The 20506-nt window shown below is 37.0% G+C and overlaps 1 protein-coding gene across 3 annotated transcripts in view; it reads left to right on the top strand.

Annotated features, from left to right (window-relative positions):
• The window catches only part of XYLB (xylulokinase), a 242555-nt gene extending 222556 nt beyond the window's left edge, over window positions 1-19999 (top strand). The window contains exons 14-17 of one of the 3 annotated variants that reach the window (XM_074198327.1): window positions 716-774; window positions 5619-5706; window positions 8017-8111; window positions 14438-19999. In XM_074198327.1, the coding sequence (XP_074054428.1) occupies window positions 716-774; window positions 5619-5706; window positions 8017-8111; window positions 14438-14515 (320 nt within the window). In that variant the 3' untranslated portion in view covers window positions 14516-19999. The remainder of the gene's footprint in view (window positions 1-715; window positions 775-5618; window positions 5707-8016; window positions 8112-14437) is intronic. The other 2 variants (XM_074198329.1, XM_074198328.1) reach the window with 2 other exon arrangements.
• The last annotated feature ends 507 nt before the right edge of the window (window positions 20000-20506 follow it).

Genomic DNA, 20506 nt, shown 5'->3' with positions numbered 1-20506 from the left:
GAAAGAACCTGTTTATAAAGGGATATTTATAGCATCTCTTTTTGTGGTGGCTAAGAATTGGAATTCAAAGGGATATCCATCAGCTGAGAAATAGCTAAACAAGCTATGGCATATGCTATAAGAAATGACAAGCAGGATGATTTCAGGAAAATCCTGGAAAGACTTACATGAACTAATGCACAGTGAAGTGAACAGAACCAGGAGAATGTTATACGCTTTAACAGTAATACTGTTCAATGAAGAATGGTGAATGACTTAGCTGTTTTCAGCAATACAATGATCCAAGACAAACCCAAATGACTAATGATGAAACATACAATTAGCTTCCAAATAAAGAACTAATATTGTTTGAAGCATGCTACTTTTCATTTTATTTTTTTTATTTGAATCTTCTTATATAAAATGACTAATATGGAAATGTTTTACATGATTGTCCATGTATAGTCTATATCTGCTTATCATCTCAGATGGGGAGAAGGAAGAGGGAAAGGAAGGGAGGAAGGTTAGGATATGGAATAAGGATAGAATATGGAACATGAAACTTTAAATACAAATATTTTAAAAATCAGGAAAAAAAGAAAAAAGGGTTTGTAATTCTATTTCCTTATGAAGGAAACAAGAAAGACAATCTGTGGCCCTAAGCTTGTGATAAAAAGACATAAATTATAAACAAGCTTGATCAAATCAATCTCAGCTTCACTCTTTTCCTTTTCAGTGCCAAGTACCAAGATTCTAGCTACTGGAGGAGCCTCACATAATAAAGACATCCTACAGGTGAGTGTAGATGGCATCTACTAAAGCTGTTCATGTTAAATCCCTGATTTTGTTACAAAGTTGTAGAAATTTAGAACCATGGAATCTCAGTTAGAAGGGAGTTCATGGATTTCCTCTAGGCTAAAAATTTTTAGACTTCCCCTGTCCTTAAAACAAAATAATCCCTTCCCTTGATCTGACTACTTCTCCAACTCTCTCTTCTCCTTTAAAGCCAAATCTCTAGGAAGAATAACTATATTTGCTACTCCCTTTTATTGGTATCCCCTTACTCTTTAATCCTCTACAATCTGGCTTCCATCTTCTTCATTCTACTAAAACCACTTACCCTGCCCCAACCTTGAAGATTTACTGATTCCCAAATCTGTTGACCTTTTACAGTCCTATTTTCCTTAGTTTCTTTTAACATTTAACATGGTTAGACAACTCCCCTTTCTGAATATTCTTTTCTCTTCTCTTGGCTTCCATATAAATGCACACTTCCAATTATTTTCTTATCTTTCTGTCTCTCCTCTAGTTCTGCTGCCTCTCTACACTCCTTCTACTTCCTAAATATGGGCATCATCTAAGGCTCTAATGTGACCCCTCTTCTTTATGTATGTTCCATTTTTGGCAATCTCATTTATTCCCATGACTGTATGCTATTAACTTTCAATTTTTTTATGACAAATCCCATGGTATAGTTCCATATTTTCAGTTGCTAGCTGAACATCTCCATCTGAACATCATGCCAGCATTATCCTAAGCATGCATGAGCTTAAAGCCTATTGCCTTTTGTGGCCAGAGATTATCACAGAAACAGCCATAAGCTCCCTGGGGGAAATTCTGAGGAACATTGGCCAGAATTGTAGAATGGGATTACAGTGATGGTGCTAGGCCTATAGTTTCCTTAGAGAGATTTTAGGACTTGCAGAAGTGTAAAGAGGGGTTTTATATCAATCTTAGTCTGGTTGAAACTGGAGAGGGAAAATTGGGTGGAGTCTGTATAAAGATGAATGTCAACATTTGTGGGAAAATGAGGGCAGTCACACTGAAAATGGAATCTGAGCGTACTGCAGAAGTCATGATTTGGCAGAGAGATAAGGCGGGAACATGGCTTCAAGCAACTGGATCAAAGCAGCTGGCTAGTGTTTATGAAAAGAGCTTTTATTATGCTCTATATTGGCTGGGCCAAGTGAAGCTTTTATCTGCAAGCTGGTCCTTCTACCCCCAGTGTAGTCATGGATAGCCAACTGGCCCCATTCTTGCAGATACCTCAAACTTAACAAATCCAAAATCAAATTCATCCTATTTTCTGCCAAATCTGCTTTTCTGTTACATGTGGGATCTCAAAACATATTCTTAGGTTGCTTAGAAGACTCTATTTTTATCTAATAGGATTTACTAAGTGGCTACTTTGTGTGTGTGTGTGTGTGTGTGTGTGTGTGTGTGTGTGTGTGTGTATGTGTGTGTGCTCAGACTTGTGATTTCACTGATCTGAGAAATTACCTGTGAGTAAACCCACTCTGTGGATACAAACTTAAAGCTTCTCTGTAATTTGTAGAACAGGGAAGTGTCTGAAACATTAAAAAGTAAAATGAATTTGTAAGGTAATATAGTTAGCCTTCGTGAATGGTGTGATGTTATTGTAGGTCTTCTTGATTTAGAGATCAGTTCTCTATTCACTAAATCATGTTACCTTTGGGGGATGCAAAGATGAAATAAAAACTGCCCATGATCTCAATTAATTTACATTCTACTGGGAAGATACAACATGTAAAGTGAAAAACATATATATACAATTTGAGTAGGAGTAAGGGAGTTAAACATCAGATAATAAAATAGCTTAAAATGGAAAACAGAACACCTAATATTTTTTAAAGCATTTTCCAAAATGATTTCCATCTATCATTATTCCCATTTTTATCATTATTCCAATTATTCCCATCATAATTCTCATTCCTATTGAGGAACCTGAGAGAGATTAAGTGATTAACCCAATGTAAACATCTGAAGTAGGATTTGCATCTGGGTCTTCCTCACTCCAAGTCGGATACTGAATCCACTACTCCACATAGCTTCCTTGGAAATGTAGACTCAGAAAAGCTGCCTCTGAAATGCCTTCTTTTCATAAACTTAGTCTTTACCAAAAGAATGCCTTGCAATGAATAGAAAATTAATTATGTACTCTGTTGCACCATAGATGTGTTGAAAACTTGGACTTTTATTATATGTGTGATCCTGGGTAAACCATTGTCTGCCTCAGTTTTGTTCTCTGTAAAATGGAGATAATAGTATCTACCTCCCAAGTTTGTTGAAAGGATTTACCATATGTAAAATGTTTTGCAATCTGCAAATCTCTAAACAAAAGCTATTATTGTTGTTATTGGTATTATTATTATTATTACTTAATTGGGGTATTTGTTTTTTAGTAAATTTTAGTGATTGCTTCCCATACAAACCATATTACCACATACCGTCATAAGGTATCATGCAACCAGGCAAAAGAACACAGACACACATCTACATGTATGGAGAGAGAGAGAGAGAGAGAGAGAGAGAGAGAGAGAGAGAGAGAGAGAGAGAGAGAGTGAGAGAGAGAGAGACCGAGACCCCTAGGCTTGGAGATACAGTAAATAAATCATCGTCAGACCTGAAATCAGGAAGACCTGTGTAACACTAGAAAAGTCATTTAACTTCAATTTCCTCATCTACAAAATGAGGTTAACAGTAGCACCTACCTCTCAAGGTTGTTGTGAGGATCAATTGAAGGAATATTTGTAAAGTGCTTACTTAGCACTAGGACATGGTAGGGGTTATATAAATGCAAAACATATCCACATGAAGGAAACTTTTCCTTGGGAAACTCATACAACATATCAGCTCTCTTTGTATGCCCCAGATGCTCAGCTGAGTCCTAGTACATGCTCTTGGAGCCATCAAATCATCTATTAGCACCGAGGTCATTTTTTTTTTACCAAGCTAATTCCTCTTTCTTGCACTATCACCATTTTTTAACACCCATCTCTAGAGCAGCAGAATATGGCTCTTGGTTTCCCTGTCCTTAGTACTGACTTCAGGATATACTATCCCTCTAACTTTCTCTATTTTCATTGACAGTGTAATTATCTTCCCAATCACTCTAGGTTCAAAACCGGAATCATCTTGATCTTTCTTCTCTCCCCTTTAACTATTCAATTAAAGAGTCCTGGCATGTCTACCTCTGCAAGGTCTTTTATATCTACCCCCTTCTTTTCATTATTGTTAGTTCAGGTCTTCATCTTCTCATGCTAAACTATTATAATCATTCTCTCACTCACCTTCTGCCTCTATTCCTTTCCCTTTTCTGGCATCTTTCTCAGTGCTACCAAAATAATCATCCTAATGACAGTTCTAATTTACCCATTCACTTATTCAAGAGCCTTCAATGAATCCCATAGTCCATATAGTAAATTCTGAAATTCTAGGTCTCCCACAATCTGAATCCAATGAAATTTACCTTTCTATCTTTATTCTATATTATTCACTTTCATGTATGCTACATTTCAGCCAATCTGAACTACTCTTACCTTTCCTTTCATCTTCATGCCTTTTAGTCTATTGTCTCCCATTCCTGGATTGTAATCTTCCTTTTTTCTCTATCCAATGAAATCCTTTTCTTCCTTTAAGACAAAAGTTGTAGGGGCAGCTAGGTGGCGCAGTGGATAAAGCACCGGCCTTGGAGTCAGGAGTACCTGGGTTCAAATCCAGTCTCAGACACTTAATAATTACCTAGCTGTGTGGCCTTGGGCAAGCCACTTAACCCCGTTTGCTCTGCAAAAACCTAAAAAAAAAAAAAAAAAAAAAAAGAAAGACAAAAGTTGTATTGTTTCTTCCATGAAGCTAACTCAGATCATCCCAGCTGAAGGTTGTTGGTCCCTCAGAATTCTACAGATACTCCATATGGACTTCTCCTTTGTACTTAAAATACTCCAATTCATCTTATTTTTGAAATTATAAACTCCTTAATCACGGAGGTGATCTCATTCAATTTCCCCTTAATAAATGCCATTTGAAAATGTTATCTAAACTGAGATGAAAAACTCTACTCCAATAACCCTAACAAATAGCTTATCTGTCCTTTTTAAAATATCTTCACTGGTAGGGAGCCCATTACATCAATGTTTCCCATTTTCAGAAAATTCTGTCCTCTGAAGATAAAAATCATCTTCTTTTGCATGATAATCCTTCAAATGTTTAAAAAATAACCTTCAGATTCACTACTCACATATACTCCATCTTCATCTATATCTGTATAAATCCTCTTCTTTCATTAATACATAGCTTAGGCTGCCTCTTATTTTAAGCCTTCCTTGTTCCCCTAGCTGAAAATAAGAAATTTTTTCTTAAAAATTTTTCTGGATCTCTCTTTTGCCTTTATAACATTCAGCCTTATATTGTACTTATGTGTCTCCATGACATTGCTACCATGTCTATATTATAGTTAATATAAACTTCTAGAGGGCCCTGACGATGTAAATCTTCATGTTTATTGTCCCAGTTTTTAGCATACTGCCCTGAACATTAAGAGCACTTAATAAATATTCATTGAATTGAATTAAATTGGGATAAAAAATGGAGGCAGCCAAAGTAAACCACATTGATGAGAAGTTGAAAAATGAAAAAAAAATAAGAATAGAGACCAGACAATAATTCCAAGAAGCAATGGATTCCAGTGAATTTTTTTTTGAATTGGAAATTTGAATGTGTTTGAAATCAGAAGGCCAAGAGCCTTTGGAAAGGAAACTAACAGAATTAGACCTGGAAATGCCCATTTTCAGTAATGGAAATGATTTGTGAGATAATGGAAACTTCATGTTCTCCCACAGGTTTTGTCTGATGTGTTCAATGCCCCAGTGTACACTATTGAAACTGCCAATTCAGCTTGTTTGGGATGTGCTTATAGAGCAATTCATGGTAAGATTATAGATAAATATATACACAGAAGCAGATCCATAGTCCTCTTGCTGCTTTGGTATTTTAGCTTATGTTATTCACTCTTTTAAAAGGCTTAGTTTATGTGCCACCTTCTCTGATTGCCCTAGGTGGAAGTTATCTCTTTCTGTTCTAAAACCCTATAAGATTGTGCCAATCTACCTTGTTTCATAGCTATTTATGTACATGTCTCATCATTTTTGCTGAGTTGCAAGTTCTTTGAAAGCTGGAATTATGCCTTATTCATTTTCACATACTCCAAAATGTCTAGCCACCAATAAGTCAATCAAAAAACACCTATTTAAGCAACTAACATATACAAATCACTATGTTAAGATAAAAACAAATGTTTGTTGAATGAATGACTGAAGACTCTTCCATACTGTGTTTCTGATGACTTAACAGTCAACTCCTTTGGGAATGTTGGTATCGTTCCCCTCTTCTATTAAGAACTCTTCTGTTCTTCCACATTCACTGCTTTGCATCCTTTTGAACCAGAGAAGCAGGTAAGTATTAAAAAGCACTGAACACTGTCTCTCCCCATCACCAAGTTGGGGAAGCAATAGTACTGGAGAGAGTGGGGGAAAAGAAAAGAAAAGAACACTCAGTCACCAGACTGTAAGTACAATGGAACATCCAGAATACGTAGGTGAACTTGAAGACAGTGTCTTTGGTGAGGACAAGGGCTTTTATCCTCAGATTCCTTGACCTGCTCTGTAGAATTCATCTTCTAGATGGGATGTTCTGGTTATCAAAAGACCCTTATTCATTTATACTGACCTTGGTTCTTATATGACAAAGAATTCTCATTCCTTCTCAACTACTATAAGCCACACTCAATAAGGCTTTATGTTTTCATATCAGGTAGGCAAGCCACATCCTTTAGACTAAGTACTCTTCAGAAAATGCCCATGTCCCTTGGAGAGCTGAGATACTCTTATATGGTAAGGGTGGGAAAGGTCTCACTGCCTCTTCCCTAGATGATTCTTACTTTAAGGATCTATAGTTTATACTGCTCTACATTAGAGGTCAAAGGAAGGAACCCCATCCTGGGACTCTGATAGTATGGTAGGATAATATAAGAATGTGAAGGATACAGTCAATGGAACCTCCAATTCTTGTGCTAAAAAGAATTCCTGACTTTTTTTTAGAATCTTGTCCTGATGTAACCCCATCTCTTCATCACCCTGTTCTTCCTTTACCAGCCTCTGTGAAGGGAAAAAAGCCCAGGAAGGAAAGGAAGCTATGGCAGTTTTCCTGCTGCCAAGGCTAGAACACTCTCATTAAATCTAACAGTTGAAAAAAATCTAACAGTTGAATTCCATTCAAGCACCTTTATATCCTCCTGAATTCAGTGATTTCCCATAACTAAACTATTGTCCTTGAGAAGTTGGCCTCTCCCATCTCTCCCTTTGGTCAGCTTCTCTCTTGTGTGGTATAGACATGGATGTGGTGACTTTTTGAAGTTAGACCTTTCTTCTTCCTGCTCTGGTCCTTTCCTGAGAATTATGTCACTATAACCATTACCTTTGATATGACTGAACTGAAAGCCTTGTTTTTACATGTTTTCAATACAAATTCAAAGAAAAGCTTAATTCTGTTTCCCATCCACATCCCATTAGAAGGTGAGGGCTACATTTCCTAGTCCTTTTGTATGCTGCTCTATGACATTAGTGGAACAATATGCCATCTATATTTTCCAATAAAGCATTGGAATCACAAAAAATCTTAAAATTGGGAAAGATGAGTTACATGAGGGTCCATCCCTCAAATCAAGAAACATTTATTAAGCCCTTAATATATTTAAGAACTTAATGATACCAGTACATACTTCTACTACCCTTGGGTTTACAATATAGTACAGGAGATGATACATATGTATAAGTAACTACAATGAAACAAAATATGATAAATGAATAGGAAACATAGATGAGAATGAGATCACTAATGGATGAAGAGATCAGGAATTCCTGGTGAATATGGCATTTTAGCGAAGCCTGGAAGATAGGTGGAATTTCAGTGGAATCTATATGAATGAAGAGATAGAGACAAGGCATTCCAGATATAGGGAATGTAGTTTTAATTCCAAGGGCCATTCCTCCTCTCTCCTGAGGGACCATTCATTAATCATCTCTCTTTGGAATTATCCTCCATTCCTCTTCATTTTCCCTCATTCTTCAAGGATAATCAAGCTCTCATCTTTTCTCAGTGTCTAGCCCTCCTCATTTCTTTTCTGAAACCAATTCTCATGATTTTACCACTTTGGTCTAAAATAATGATTTGTCCTTCCAGGTCTTGCAGTAAGGGAAAATGTTTCCTTTGCTGATGTTGTTAAATTAGCCCCGGAGCCCAGATTGGCCACTACACCAACTGCTGGAGCAGCTCAGGTGAGCACATCTGGTGGGGATGGGGAGGAGGAAGAATGAAGTTATTTCCAGATTACTTTTCTAATGAGAGCTATTTAAGCATATTGTATGTCAAACCCAGTAAGAGCTGGGCTTGCATTTCTGAAATAATGAGACCTGTTCCAAGAAACCTCCGAGGTCACATTGCCTAAGAAATAATTGTGAAATGAGCCTCCTCTATCTCCATTGGATGTGAAAACAAGGAACTCTCCAGGAGCTTGCCCTCTTCCCCTCACTGGCCACTTCAAGGACTTACTCTGTGTGGCAAGAAGGCCCAGAGCTCCTTAGGCTAATTCTCCTTCCTTCCTTGAATCTTTAGAAGAGGCTGACCTGTTGAAAACAGTCAATCTCTACTGGGAGCCTCCTTTAAATGAGCCATCTGTCATTGTGCCTGGTATTTATTTATACACACGGCAGTTTTTCCTCAAAGGATTTCTAAGATCGTCATAGATTCATGCTTATTCTGTCCTCATAAAATGCATTCATATAACACGTTCATATGAGGCTGCAGGAATCAGCACTGGTCTGGGAGTCAGAACCATGGGTTTTAATCCTGGATATATCATTTGGTTGGTATATGATCTTGGGCAAATCATCACTTCATCCTTATGAGACTCAATTTCCTCATCAGGAAAATGGATGGAATACTTGCCCTGTTAATTTTGCTATAATATTTAGGAGATCAAAAAAGATAACGTAGGTAAAAGTGCTTTGTTAGATGTTAAATGCTTTGCGAAGTTCAAGAACCTAGATCTAGAGCAGAAGGGAGCTTGGAGATCATCTAGATACACTCTGCACCCCCTTTATTTTTGTTTATTGAGGCCAAGAAAAGATAGGTGACTTGCCCGAGGTCACAGAAGGATTAAGTGGTAGAAACAGGATTTGAATCCAGGTCTTCTGGATTCTATTATATATTTTCTACTATATGTGTGTTTCTTCTATATATTTTACAGATGAAGAAACTGAAGCAAAGTAAAGAAAAGGGATTGGTCTAGAGTCCTTCCTAGGAGTGGGTGGTTCTATTGAATTCCATTGAGCAAATCTCTCCTGAGCCCTTAACTTTGTGCAGGGTAGATTTGGAAATATAAAAACAAAAAGGATTTGAACACAATTTTATTTGTAGCCCAGCACTTTGTCCACCAACCTCCAAAGCCTCAGTCAAGCATTGATCAGTCTTCTCTCCTGGAACAGCTCCTCTCCCCAAACTAATCTGAACCAGCCAGCATGAAAAAAACAACCTGGAGACCTCAGAAGTCCATGTGAACAGACAATGAGATGCTACAGCTGCTGCATTCAGATTTTCAGATTCAGCCCTATGTTAATAATTTATTATAAACTGAAATGCTTGGCTTCTTGGCTAATTAAGCAAAGAGGCATAAGAGGAAATAGGATTATCCTGAGATAATCACATCTGACCATGATATGGAGTAAAATTCAGTTACAAAAGATCATAATAACAATCTCTCACATTTGTATCACATTTTACAGTTCACAAGGTACTCACATCCATTATCTCATTTCATCCTCAGAACAACCCTATGCCTATAAAGGCATAGATTATAGAATCATTGATTTGGGTCTGAAAAGGACCTTGAAATTCATCAAATACAAATCCTTTAATTTGCATAAGAGGAAACTGAGGCACAGACCTTTCCCAAGGTCACACAGCTAATAAGTGTCAAAGGTGGGAATTGAACTAGAGTCTTCTTGCCCTGACGTCCAGGACTTCTACTATACCATGTTGCCCCACTAGATTATTTCCATCTTTTTATAGAAGAGAAAGCTGAAGCCCGGGGAAGGAAAATGCTTGACTGAAGGTCACAGTGTTGAAAGGATCAGCCAAGGGGAAAGTTGTATTTTCCAGGGAAAGGTATAAGCTCAAGAACATTCAATTAGTAACTATATTCTTCATGAATCCTACTTTGACAAGCTATATCTTACACTGCTTTCTTATTGGAGCACAGACCCCAAGAAGTCAGATCTGATATCAAAGGAATACAGCTTCAGATTTCTATGGAGACAGTGTGATCAATGAGGAAAAGTTGGCATAGCAAGGGAATAGGAGAAAAATTGGAGCTGGAGCTACTGCGGGGATGGGGATGGGGATGGGGATGGGGACAGGTTCTGAGCCACAGAGCTTTCAAAATGTCAAATTTTGACTCATTGAGGAGGTCATTCACTGAATTTCATGAGAATCAACTAACCAAGATGCAAGAAGTGCAGTGTTTAAAAGTTATAGAGGATCACAGAAGAAAAGCTACCCACAGCAAGGGTGGAAGGCGGTCAAGATGGTGGTTCTCCCTAGTTTACAGGGGGGCACCTGGAGTTGAGAAAAAGTTCCCTTCTCAGACTTATTTGAGGGGCACAAGTGAAAGAACCTATGGAGGAGTGTGTAGCTAAGAGGATTGCTAATTTTTTTCTTTCTCTTTTTTACTTCTCATTTTCTTTTCTGTTTCAACTGAATGCTTTTGCTGATTATGTGTTCCAACTTGCTTGGGTTTCTGCTAATGCAATAATAATTAAGAATCCAGGCCTGAGTTGACTTTAGAGACCCTCAACGTCACACTGGGGTGAAGAGTTAAGTCATGGGGGCAAGGCATATTTACTGGAAATATCACCCATAAAAATGAACCCAAGTTTATGAGGCATTAATGAAGTGTGGTCTAAAGGCAACTTTAATAATGGCCAATAAGACAAGATACCTCCATAAGAGGCATATCTCTTTGCCCGGTATTCTTAAATCAGGATCTGTGAACTTGGTTTTTTTTTTTAAATTATATTGATAATAATGGTTCAATATAATTAGTTTCTCTGTAACCTGGTGTATTTTATTTTAGTCATTTAAAAACCTTAGTATTTATATAATATTTATGTGATATAAGTCAGGCACTCTGCTGAGCACTTTAAAAAACCAAATAATCTCCTTTGTTCTCATAACAATTCAGTAAGGTAGGTGCTAGCTGTTTTTATTTTCTCCATTTTACAGTTGAGGAAACTGGAAGTGACTTGCCCAGGGTCACATAGCTAGCAGGTGTCTGAGATTGAATGTGGATTTGGGTCTAGAACCAGCCTTCTATACCATTAACTGTCTCTATTCTAGAAGAGATCTATAGACTTTATTAGACTGCCAGAGAGTCATAAGACACATTAAAAGGTTAAGAATCTCTTCTCTGAACCCTGTTATCTCCCAAAATCCTTTCCTCAAAGGACAGAGCCCACAGGCCACTTATAGATCTGTTTACCATTTAGTGGCATAATTCATTTAAAAAATCCACTTAACATGGGTTTAGTGTGTTTCTTCCCAGAGCAAATAACCATGGAGACAGAAGAAGACCAGAGTTTTTTCTGTTTTTGCAGAATTTTCCATTTCCCAGTAGGGAAGATCTATTCTCTTAAGTCAGGTACTGAAGCTTGTGTCCAGCCCACAGCTATACCCCAAACACAACACAAAGACCTTTCAGACATGAGCAAGTTTCACACTGTGATAATGACTTTGGTGACTATCCCTGGGTCAAATCTATTAGGTTTTAGGATGATAGAGGGAATTTATATTTCTAAGTTGAATGTATTGCATTTTCTTATTTCCTTTAGAGTTAGACATTATTTATAGAAAAGAAATCATATTGCCTCAGGAATTCACTTAGGAGAAGGCATTTAAGCTGAAGTCAGTGAACTAGGTCATTAGAAATTCAGGAACAATATTCTATCTACACACCTATTAATATCTTTTTATCCCCTTAATAAGTTGCAGTAGATTGTCTAATAACTGGCTAATGTCCCAAGGGGATAATTGGGGTTTTCTGTTTTTAATATTTTTCAGCCAGTTTGGCCAAGGCCATCAGGGAAAATGCATTTTTTGCCTTTCTTTAACATAATTGGGATTTTAACATCTAAACAGTCTTTTCATTTCATTTAGGAATAAAACTCTGATCCCAAACAATGCCACATATATTCCCAGCAAGAGTAAAGATGCTATGCATTGGTATAATTGTTTGTTGTTATAACAATCCATTCTTACCTTATTCAAATTCCCAGATAGATTTTGCATATGGAACTAAGAAATACTAGTCCCTCTGTCAAGATGTCCATACCTATATCTCAAGGTACTTAGGCCAGGTAGCCACCATTACCAAATATTCAGAAGTAAATAAAAACATAATTTATTGAACATGCCACCATTCATATGACAAAAGGATAAAAAAAATGACAGGATAGAGATCATATGATCATAGATAGAGAGCTAGAGAGAGAATCTGATAGGCCATCTGGCCCAATCCCTCAATTTTATAATAAATAATGCATGTTAAAGTTTATATGAATTATATTAATAACATTAGTATTATTTCCCTATTGAAACAATATCATTGTTGTATGAATAATATTAGTATTATTGCCCTAATTGTACACCTCAAAACACTGATACTGGTAGCTTTGACTTAAATCAGACATTCTCACCCCAAACCCATGACTCACTCTACTGTGTAGTGTGGTACTATGTAAGGAAATGGTGGACTAGATTCAGTCTCTGTCACTTACTAATTTTGTGACCTTGGTCAATTCACTTAACATCTCTGTACCTCAGTTTCCTCATCCATCAACAAACAAAGAAGCTGGATTAGGTGGCTTTCATAGTTCTCTCCAGAACAATGATTTTGTGGTCTCTAAACTCCATGTTAGTCTTTAGGTTCCACCTCATTCTCACCAAACTCTTAAACAATTACTTGTAAGCAATGGTTACCCTTTCCAATCTGAGACCCATTCCCAAGCACAGAGGCTCATAATTCTGCAAGCTAAGACCCCAGTTGTCCATTTGGTCCAGGAAAGTCCTTGATCCCAGTTTGTACTGATGGAGAAACCATAGAAAACATGGTTGAGGGTGGTCACTGATGGTATACATAATTGGTTCTTTGGCAGTAGTAACAACTGGAAAAACATGTCCATCATATATTTGGCTGTAGCAACTTATTAAACTATCTACTAAGTCTTGGGGGAGGAATTGCACTCTGTCGAAGTGGAGAGAAGGCTCATGCTGAGGAAATCAATTGAAGTCTTTGAGGTACTATACTAAAACGCACAGAACCTTACAATTTTCTAAATCTGTTAGCTCATTTGATCCTCTTAGCTCCCCAGGCCATGACTGTGTTTTCTATTTCTCTTGTAAGTAGAAAAGTCAAATATCCCCTCATGTTCTGGATACATAGTTTAATTCAATAAACAAATCCGATGTACTATTTACTGTACTAGGCCATGACTATACAATGACAAAAATTAAATAGTCATTGTTCTCAAGAAACTTACAATCTCCAGGGAAGATATCTCATGTACATAGAGGAATAAGCAAGTATACACACATACAAAATAATCCAAAGGATAAGATGGGGTCAGTAACAAAACAGAGACCCCCCCCATAAAACATTTAAAGCAATACTTTTTTAATAGCAAGGGAACCAATAGATCCTCATTTTGTGATACATTAATGGAATAATATTATGCATGAACAAATGATGAATATGTTAAATATAGAGAAGTTAGGAGGACTTATGTGAAATGATGCAAAGTGAAGGAAGCCAAACCAGAAAATTACATATCTTTGTATCTATAGCTATATCTATATCTATTCTTTGGAAAGTATCAGTATTTCAATCTAGGGCTACCAGGGACTTGTTTCATAGGAAACAAGTCAAGATCTAGGGTTTGAGCTTACCAGAGTTCAATGTTTACCTTAGGTATTTGTTTTTGAAAAAGGTAAGCAAGTTGTGTGAAGATCAAATGAGGGAAGAAGCTCCAAGACAGGAAGTGACTTTCATTGTCTTTTTGCACTTCAAAGTAAATTATTAACTAGCAGAACCTAGATTTGAAGCCAGGTCCCCTGACTCCAAGTCAAATCATCTCAACATGATACCACATTAGGCTACCTTCTTAGCTAGTACTTCTCTTGGCTAGAGACTGTTTTTTCATTAAAGGACTTGAAGGTATAAATCCATCTTCTATAATAAAAGAAGTTGCAATTTGATCTATTTCGGGAATTTCAGGGAAGAATTCCTTCTGTCAATGTGGCTATACAACTTAGAGTCATCTTGACAATATGTGTCAAAGGTAGGACTTGAACCCAGGGCTTTCCTTCTGTGATGACAACTCTGTATCCACTGGGCCTTGATGCCTCTCAAATCCAGTTATGCCAAAATACAAAAAATTTTAAATTCCTTTAAGCAGGCCATATATGATGTGCAAGTCAAGACTGCAAATGGTTCTCTACCCTACCCAACATTATAACCTCCAAATTTTCAATTCAATTGTTCTTTTTTCAGGTCTATGGGCCACTTCTGAAGAGGTATGCTGAGTTGGAGCAGCAAATTGTCCTGCAGTCTGATGTACCACCCAATTGAAAAGCCACATTCCTAAAAGGCTGCCCCAGAATTGCCATGAATGTTGAAAAGAGGAATCAACATATCTTCAAATTCCCTGTGATTGCTTCTGTTTCATCCTTTGGTTAATCAAGCATCATGAATATGGGTCCTCCTCCGGGAAGCTGCCTTTCACCACTCTGGTCAATGCTAAGCAAGCCCTCTTCTGACCTACAGCAAAATTGATTGTACACTGCCATAGACTCTTGTCCATTTTAATGATGTCTTATCTCCCCAACTAGACTGTAATCATCTAAAAAAAAAGGAATCTGATTCCATGCATAAGTTTGCCCTGACCACTGTCTCACAGAGGTGCTAATAGATTTTAACTAAACTCCCTGATAAAATGCAACATTTTGTAAACAGTGTTGACACAGAAACATAACATGGTTTCACCTAAACTTACCCAGAATGGTTTACAAAGTTAGATGGAATGTTCTGTTCTATGGAATGTATCCCATCTGCCCAAGAATTCATTGAGAATTTCTGAAATTTCTGAAAACAAATTGAAACCAAAATAAAAATCATAATCACCTACACATAGAAATCTCTAAAGTCTGCACAGCACTTCATATATCTTATCTCTCTTGAGCATCACAGTTAAGTAGATACTAAAGGTATTATTATATCCATTTTATAAATGAAGAAACTGATAAACAATTAGGAAGTATGAGATAGGATTTGGATCCAGATCTTCCTCACTCTGTTCTAGCTACTTGCCACACCTTGTTCAAAAACTGGGTCACAGATCAGTGGTTGGTATAGACAGATTAGAGATAATGAGATGAAGGGAACAAACAGAGGATGGTTAAGATCCACCTGAGTAATAGGCAGTCAGCAGAACTCTATGTAGACTGATGATACAGTTTCAGGAACGTCTGAGTAGGAGTTAAGAACCTCATTTTTGACAGAGTAAGGTTAAGAGGGTAGATGAAGTCACTGGGAGACTGGTACAAGGTAGAAACTTGTCATTAAGGACTCACATGCACTGATTGATTTTAGGGGAAAAAAAACCTTACATTTTGGAATCAATAGACTTGAATTTAGATCCTAGTTCTTTTATTTAATACATTGAACCAAGGTATTTTCTTTCTTAAGTTCAATTTCCTTATCTGTAAAAATAGGTGGAAGTGGTTGATCTAGATCAAAGGTGTCAAGCTCCAAGGGACCAGCAAAAACTCTGAGTGCCCTGCAATTAGACTAAGATGTAATTGGGAAATGTTTAACAAAATAAATAAAAAATAAAATATGGCATTGATCATATTAATTTAAGGTTTTCTAAGTCAATCTGTGCCCCAAGAATCCATTTCTATTTGAGTTTGACACCATTGGCTTATATGATCTCCAAGGTCTGTGGCAGTTTTAACATTCTGTGATGCTTTAGGTACCATTTTAGAAAAAACATTGATGAATGAACTCGTAATCTTGTGAATCATCCATCCACCAAAGATATATTGGAGTCTCTTGGAGAGAGTATTGGTTTTGGAACCAGGAAGCCTGGGTTTGAATCCTGGCACTGCCTCTCAATACTATATTGTCTTGGGCAAATCATTCACCTTCTCTTGAGCTAGACTATTTGAAAACTAAGCATGGTTCACTTGGACAGGGATAGACCATTAATTATACCAGGGTCAGAGCTGTGTCTCAGACTTTCTTGCCTTGGGTGTTGGAAGCCATATCCTTGAAAGTTATAATGAACATCAAAGAAATGAAAGAGAAAGTTAATTAGCATCTGCCTGTTCTATAAAATGAGGCAGCTTGTATTAGGTCAGGGATTTTTAACCTGGTGTCATGAACTTGAATTTAAAAATATATTTTGGTAACTAAATCTCAATATAATTACTTTCCTTTTTCATCATGTGTATTTCACGTATTTAAAAATATTATCCAGAGAAGGGATCCCTTGGCTTCACCAGAATGCAAAGGGATCCAGAACACAAAAAAAAGGTTAAGATATCTAAAATTCTCTAGATCTCTTAAGATTCCTTTCAATTCTATGAAACTCCAAATCTGTGATCCTGAGTCATGCAGAAGTTCCCCAGAAGTCAAGGTGATCCAAATGGACACAAATATCAATGGATTTTTCCTTGACTCGAGATCCAGCTCAAAAAGTTCATGTCTAAGAAAATTACGGATTTGGAAGTTATGACTGAGAATTAAACATTTGTCCTTGCACTGAACAGAAATGTTGAGCTTTAAACTTGATGGTGCATACACTGGTAAGAGCATTGAATTTGGAGTCAGACCTAGTGTCAGAGACTTGAATTCAAGTATTCAATCCTATTTCACAAGTTTGAATCTTGATTGTTACTTGTTACTTCTTATTATTATGGTCCAATCTCCCCATCTCCCTAAACCTATCAGTAAAATGAGGGCACTGACTGAGGCTTCTAGATGCCTTCTAGCTTTAGAGCTATGATGCTATTGAAATATTTCTTTTAAATTTTGTTGTTTTTTCTAAACTTGGAATTTTATTGGTCTGGGTTCTTGCTTCTGCTGCTGCTGTTACTACTGCCATCATCACTATGATCCATTTCTTTCTTGGATTGATCCTCAACAATGTTGGTGATTGGGATGTATTGATTCAGAACTGAGAAATTACAAACTTGGCCAAAAAGCTTAAAGATATTTTTAAAAATGTAAATGTGAAGAAGAAACCCCCAGTCTTTAATGCCAGCAAATAGTAATATATGAATGTTTTCTTATTTTCTACAATTGTCCCTTCCTCACTTTTGTCTTTCCCCATCCTAGTTTTGACATATTGTGAGTAGGCATGAGAAATTAAATGGGAAATTTTTCAGTTTTGTGGGAGCCTCATGATACATGAAAACCAGCAGAAGACAAAAAGTTTAGAAATTCAGTGATGCATAAAATACATGGATAGTATTGTATAGTATTAACCCAAATTTTGCAATAAAATGTGGTTAACACTTCATTAAAAAAAAAAGGAAAAATTTAGACTTCTCTGTATGGAGAAGGCCAAAAACTTTTGGACAGATTTTCCAGATCATGGGGGCACCATTTCTTTAACCTCTGTGATATGGAAGGGATAACTATATTCTGCCCCCAGGATAGAATGACTTTCTTTTTTTCCATAAGTGAATTTTATTTTATTTTTCCTATTATATGCTATGAAAATTTTTCAACATTCATTCACATGCATATGCATATTTATAAATTACAAATTTTCCTTTCATCCTCCCATCCCACTCCCCTTCCCTCAATATGGTCTGGTGAACATATACATTTGTGTTTAATATGTTTACTTATTAGTCATTTTCTGTTTTAGGAATTAGGATTAAGGGGAAAGAAAGAAAAACATATGAGACATTTTTAGAAAGTGAATAGTACTCATTCATATTCTGTAGGTTTTTCTTTGTTTTGTTTTTCTTTCTCTGGATGTGAATAGTATTATCCATAATAGGTCTCCCAGGGTGATCCTAGGTCTCTGAATTGCTGAGAAGAACTGTTTTCATCAAGGTTGATCAACTCACAGTGTTGTTGTTAATGTATGCAATGTTCTTTTGGTTCTGCTCCATTCAGCATCAGTTCCTGTAATTTGTTTATACTTCTCTAGAGTCTGACCATTCATGGTTGCTTATAGAACAATAGCACTCCATAATATTCACGTACTATATGAATTGGGCATCCCCTCAATGTCCAGTTCTTTGCCACTACAAAAACAGCTGCTATGAATATTTTGAACATGTGGGACTTTTCTCAATTTTTATGATTTCTTCTGAATATAGGCCTAATATTGGTATTGTTGGGTCAAAGGATATGATCAGTTTTATTGCTCTTTGGGCATAGTTCTATAGTGCTTTCCAGATTAGTTGGATTAGTCCACAACTACACCAACAATGATCAATGTCCAATCCTCCCACAACCTCTCCAACATTGATCATTTTCCCATTTTGTCATCTTAGCCAGTCTAATAGGTATAAAGTAGTATGTCATAGTTGTTTTAATTTGCATTTCTGTAAGCCATAATGATTTAAAGTAATTTTTGTGTATAGCTTTAATTTTTTCATTTGAAAACTGCCTGTTAATAGATAGGATAACCTTCTTAACCATGAGACATACTGAGCTGCCTTTAAGCTAAAATACACTCATAACACCAAACTCCCCTTATTACTTCCCCTGGATGCTTCTGACCCCTTATAACTATTTGGGATATTCTGAGATTTAAATCATGATGTTTGACTAGGAGCTTCTAGTTGTGATTCCCTTTATCTTTTTAATTGTGAATTTCTGTTCATTAGAGAGCTCCTGTTGAGAGACTTCTTCTCCCAGTATGTACTGACTCTTCTCTGAGAAGTCAAGCGATTTGCTTTGACACCAAACGTGTCAAAGGCAGGATCTGGACTTGGGTCTTCCTGATGTGGAGGCCAGATCTCTGCTCTCTTTCTTTGGTGCTTTCCCATAGGGTGAAAAAACAGTATAGATGTTTCTTATCTTACTAAATAAGGTCACCTAAGCACAGTTTAGTTAATTTCTATATATAGAATTGTATTTTTCTTGTTGACTTTTATTTTAAAATTGGGACTATACCCCTCTGGTAACATCAATCCTTGAGAACAATCACCACCATAATAATAATATCTGATATCTGTCTAGCACAGGAGTTTTTGACCTTTTTCCTGTCCTGAAATCTAGGCACCCCTTCTCAGAATGATGTTAACAGCCTATATTCCTCATCAAAGGAAATACTAGCTTTCAGTTTGAGGTTAGTGAAAATAAAAATGTAGTGTTTTCTCATCTAAGTTCTTCTGATGAAATACTTAACCTAAGAGTCAGAAACCATGAATGCAACATACCTTCATATTTGCCACAGTGACAACAATCTATATAGTAACATGTGTGAGAAGACTGCAAACTAAATCATCATTAATTTCACTTTAGTGTGCTATAGCCTACAGATGAAGGCCTCTGTTTTTGACTGCATCACCTAGTTGCCCCTTGGGAAAAACCACTCTTGATAAAGGAGGGAGAAAGAGAAAAGAAAGGAAATGGGATGGGGAAATGAAAGGGAAGCAAAGACAGAAGGGAGAGAGGAGAGAAAGGGGAAGAAGAAGGGGAGAGGAAGAAAAGAAACTAATTTTCACTGGAGTGAAGAAGAGACACAACTCCAAGACAATTATTTTAAATGGACAGAACCCATTTACTGAAAGACAGTCAAAAGGACCAGAAAATGATATGAAATGAGTCTGGAACTTGAACTCATGTCTTGTGACCCTCTCAGTGCTGTGCCCTACACAGCCAGTTAGGAAAGAAAGAGGATTGAAGAGGATTCATCACTAAAACAATGCTGATTTATAGGCTTCCAGCTGTATTCACCTTGAAGTTTATGGAAGACTATGTGAGCAAATGGCCATATAAGACTCCAGGGAGCTGGCAGCAGCATAGAAGCAGCCAGGGTCAAATAAATGTTTGAGTGAGTGAGTAAACCACTGAGTGCTTTTTCATGTTCAATTTTGTGTTATTTTTTTTTTGTGGCCCCAACTGCTTTCCCTCTGGGAAAGGTGATCAGAAAGCTGCGGGTGAGTGTCCTTGGTCCCTCAGGTATGTGAATTGGGGGAGGGGAGTCACCAGCTAGTTTTGTGTTACTCTGAACTCTGGTCATTGACTATGTCAAAGCAGGAACCTAAACAGCAATAAGATAATTTCATTTTCAGTCTTTGAGTTTACTACCTAGAAGAGGTGATACTAGCAACAGGCAACAGAATATCACAAACACACCCACCCATGCCAGCTAGGTCTCTCAAGGGTATTACATTCTTCCAGTGGTATAGATATGATGATAGATCCATGCATTCTGATCCATCCAAATCCTAGACACATCCCCCTTCTCCCTTAATTCTACTTTTTACTTTGCTATCTAGTGGAGATCAGGGCAACTATAGCTACGGTGGGTTGACCCAGAGTTCGTATCCTGGAGTTGAACCTCATTATGTCATCATTGAGTTATGATGA

This window comes from Macrotis lagotis, chromosome 8 (assembly GCF_037893015.1).
Source record: "Macrotis lagotis isolate mMagLag1 chromosome 8, bilby.v1.9.chrom.fasta, whole genome shotgun sequence".
NCBI classification, from domain to species: Eukaryota; Metazoa; Chordata; class Mammalia; order Peramelemorphia; family Peramelidae; genus Macrotis; species Macrotis lagotis.
This window is presented reverse-complemented; position numbering and strand designations above follow the sequence as displayed.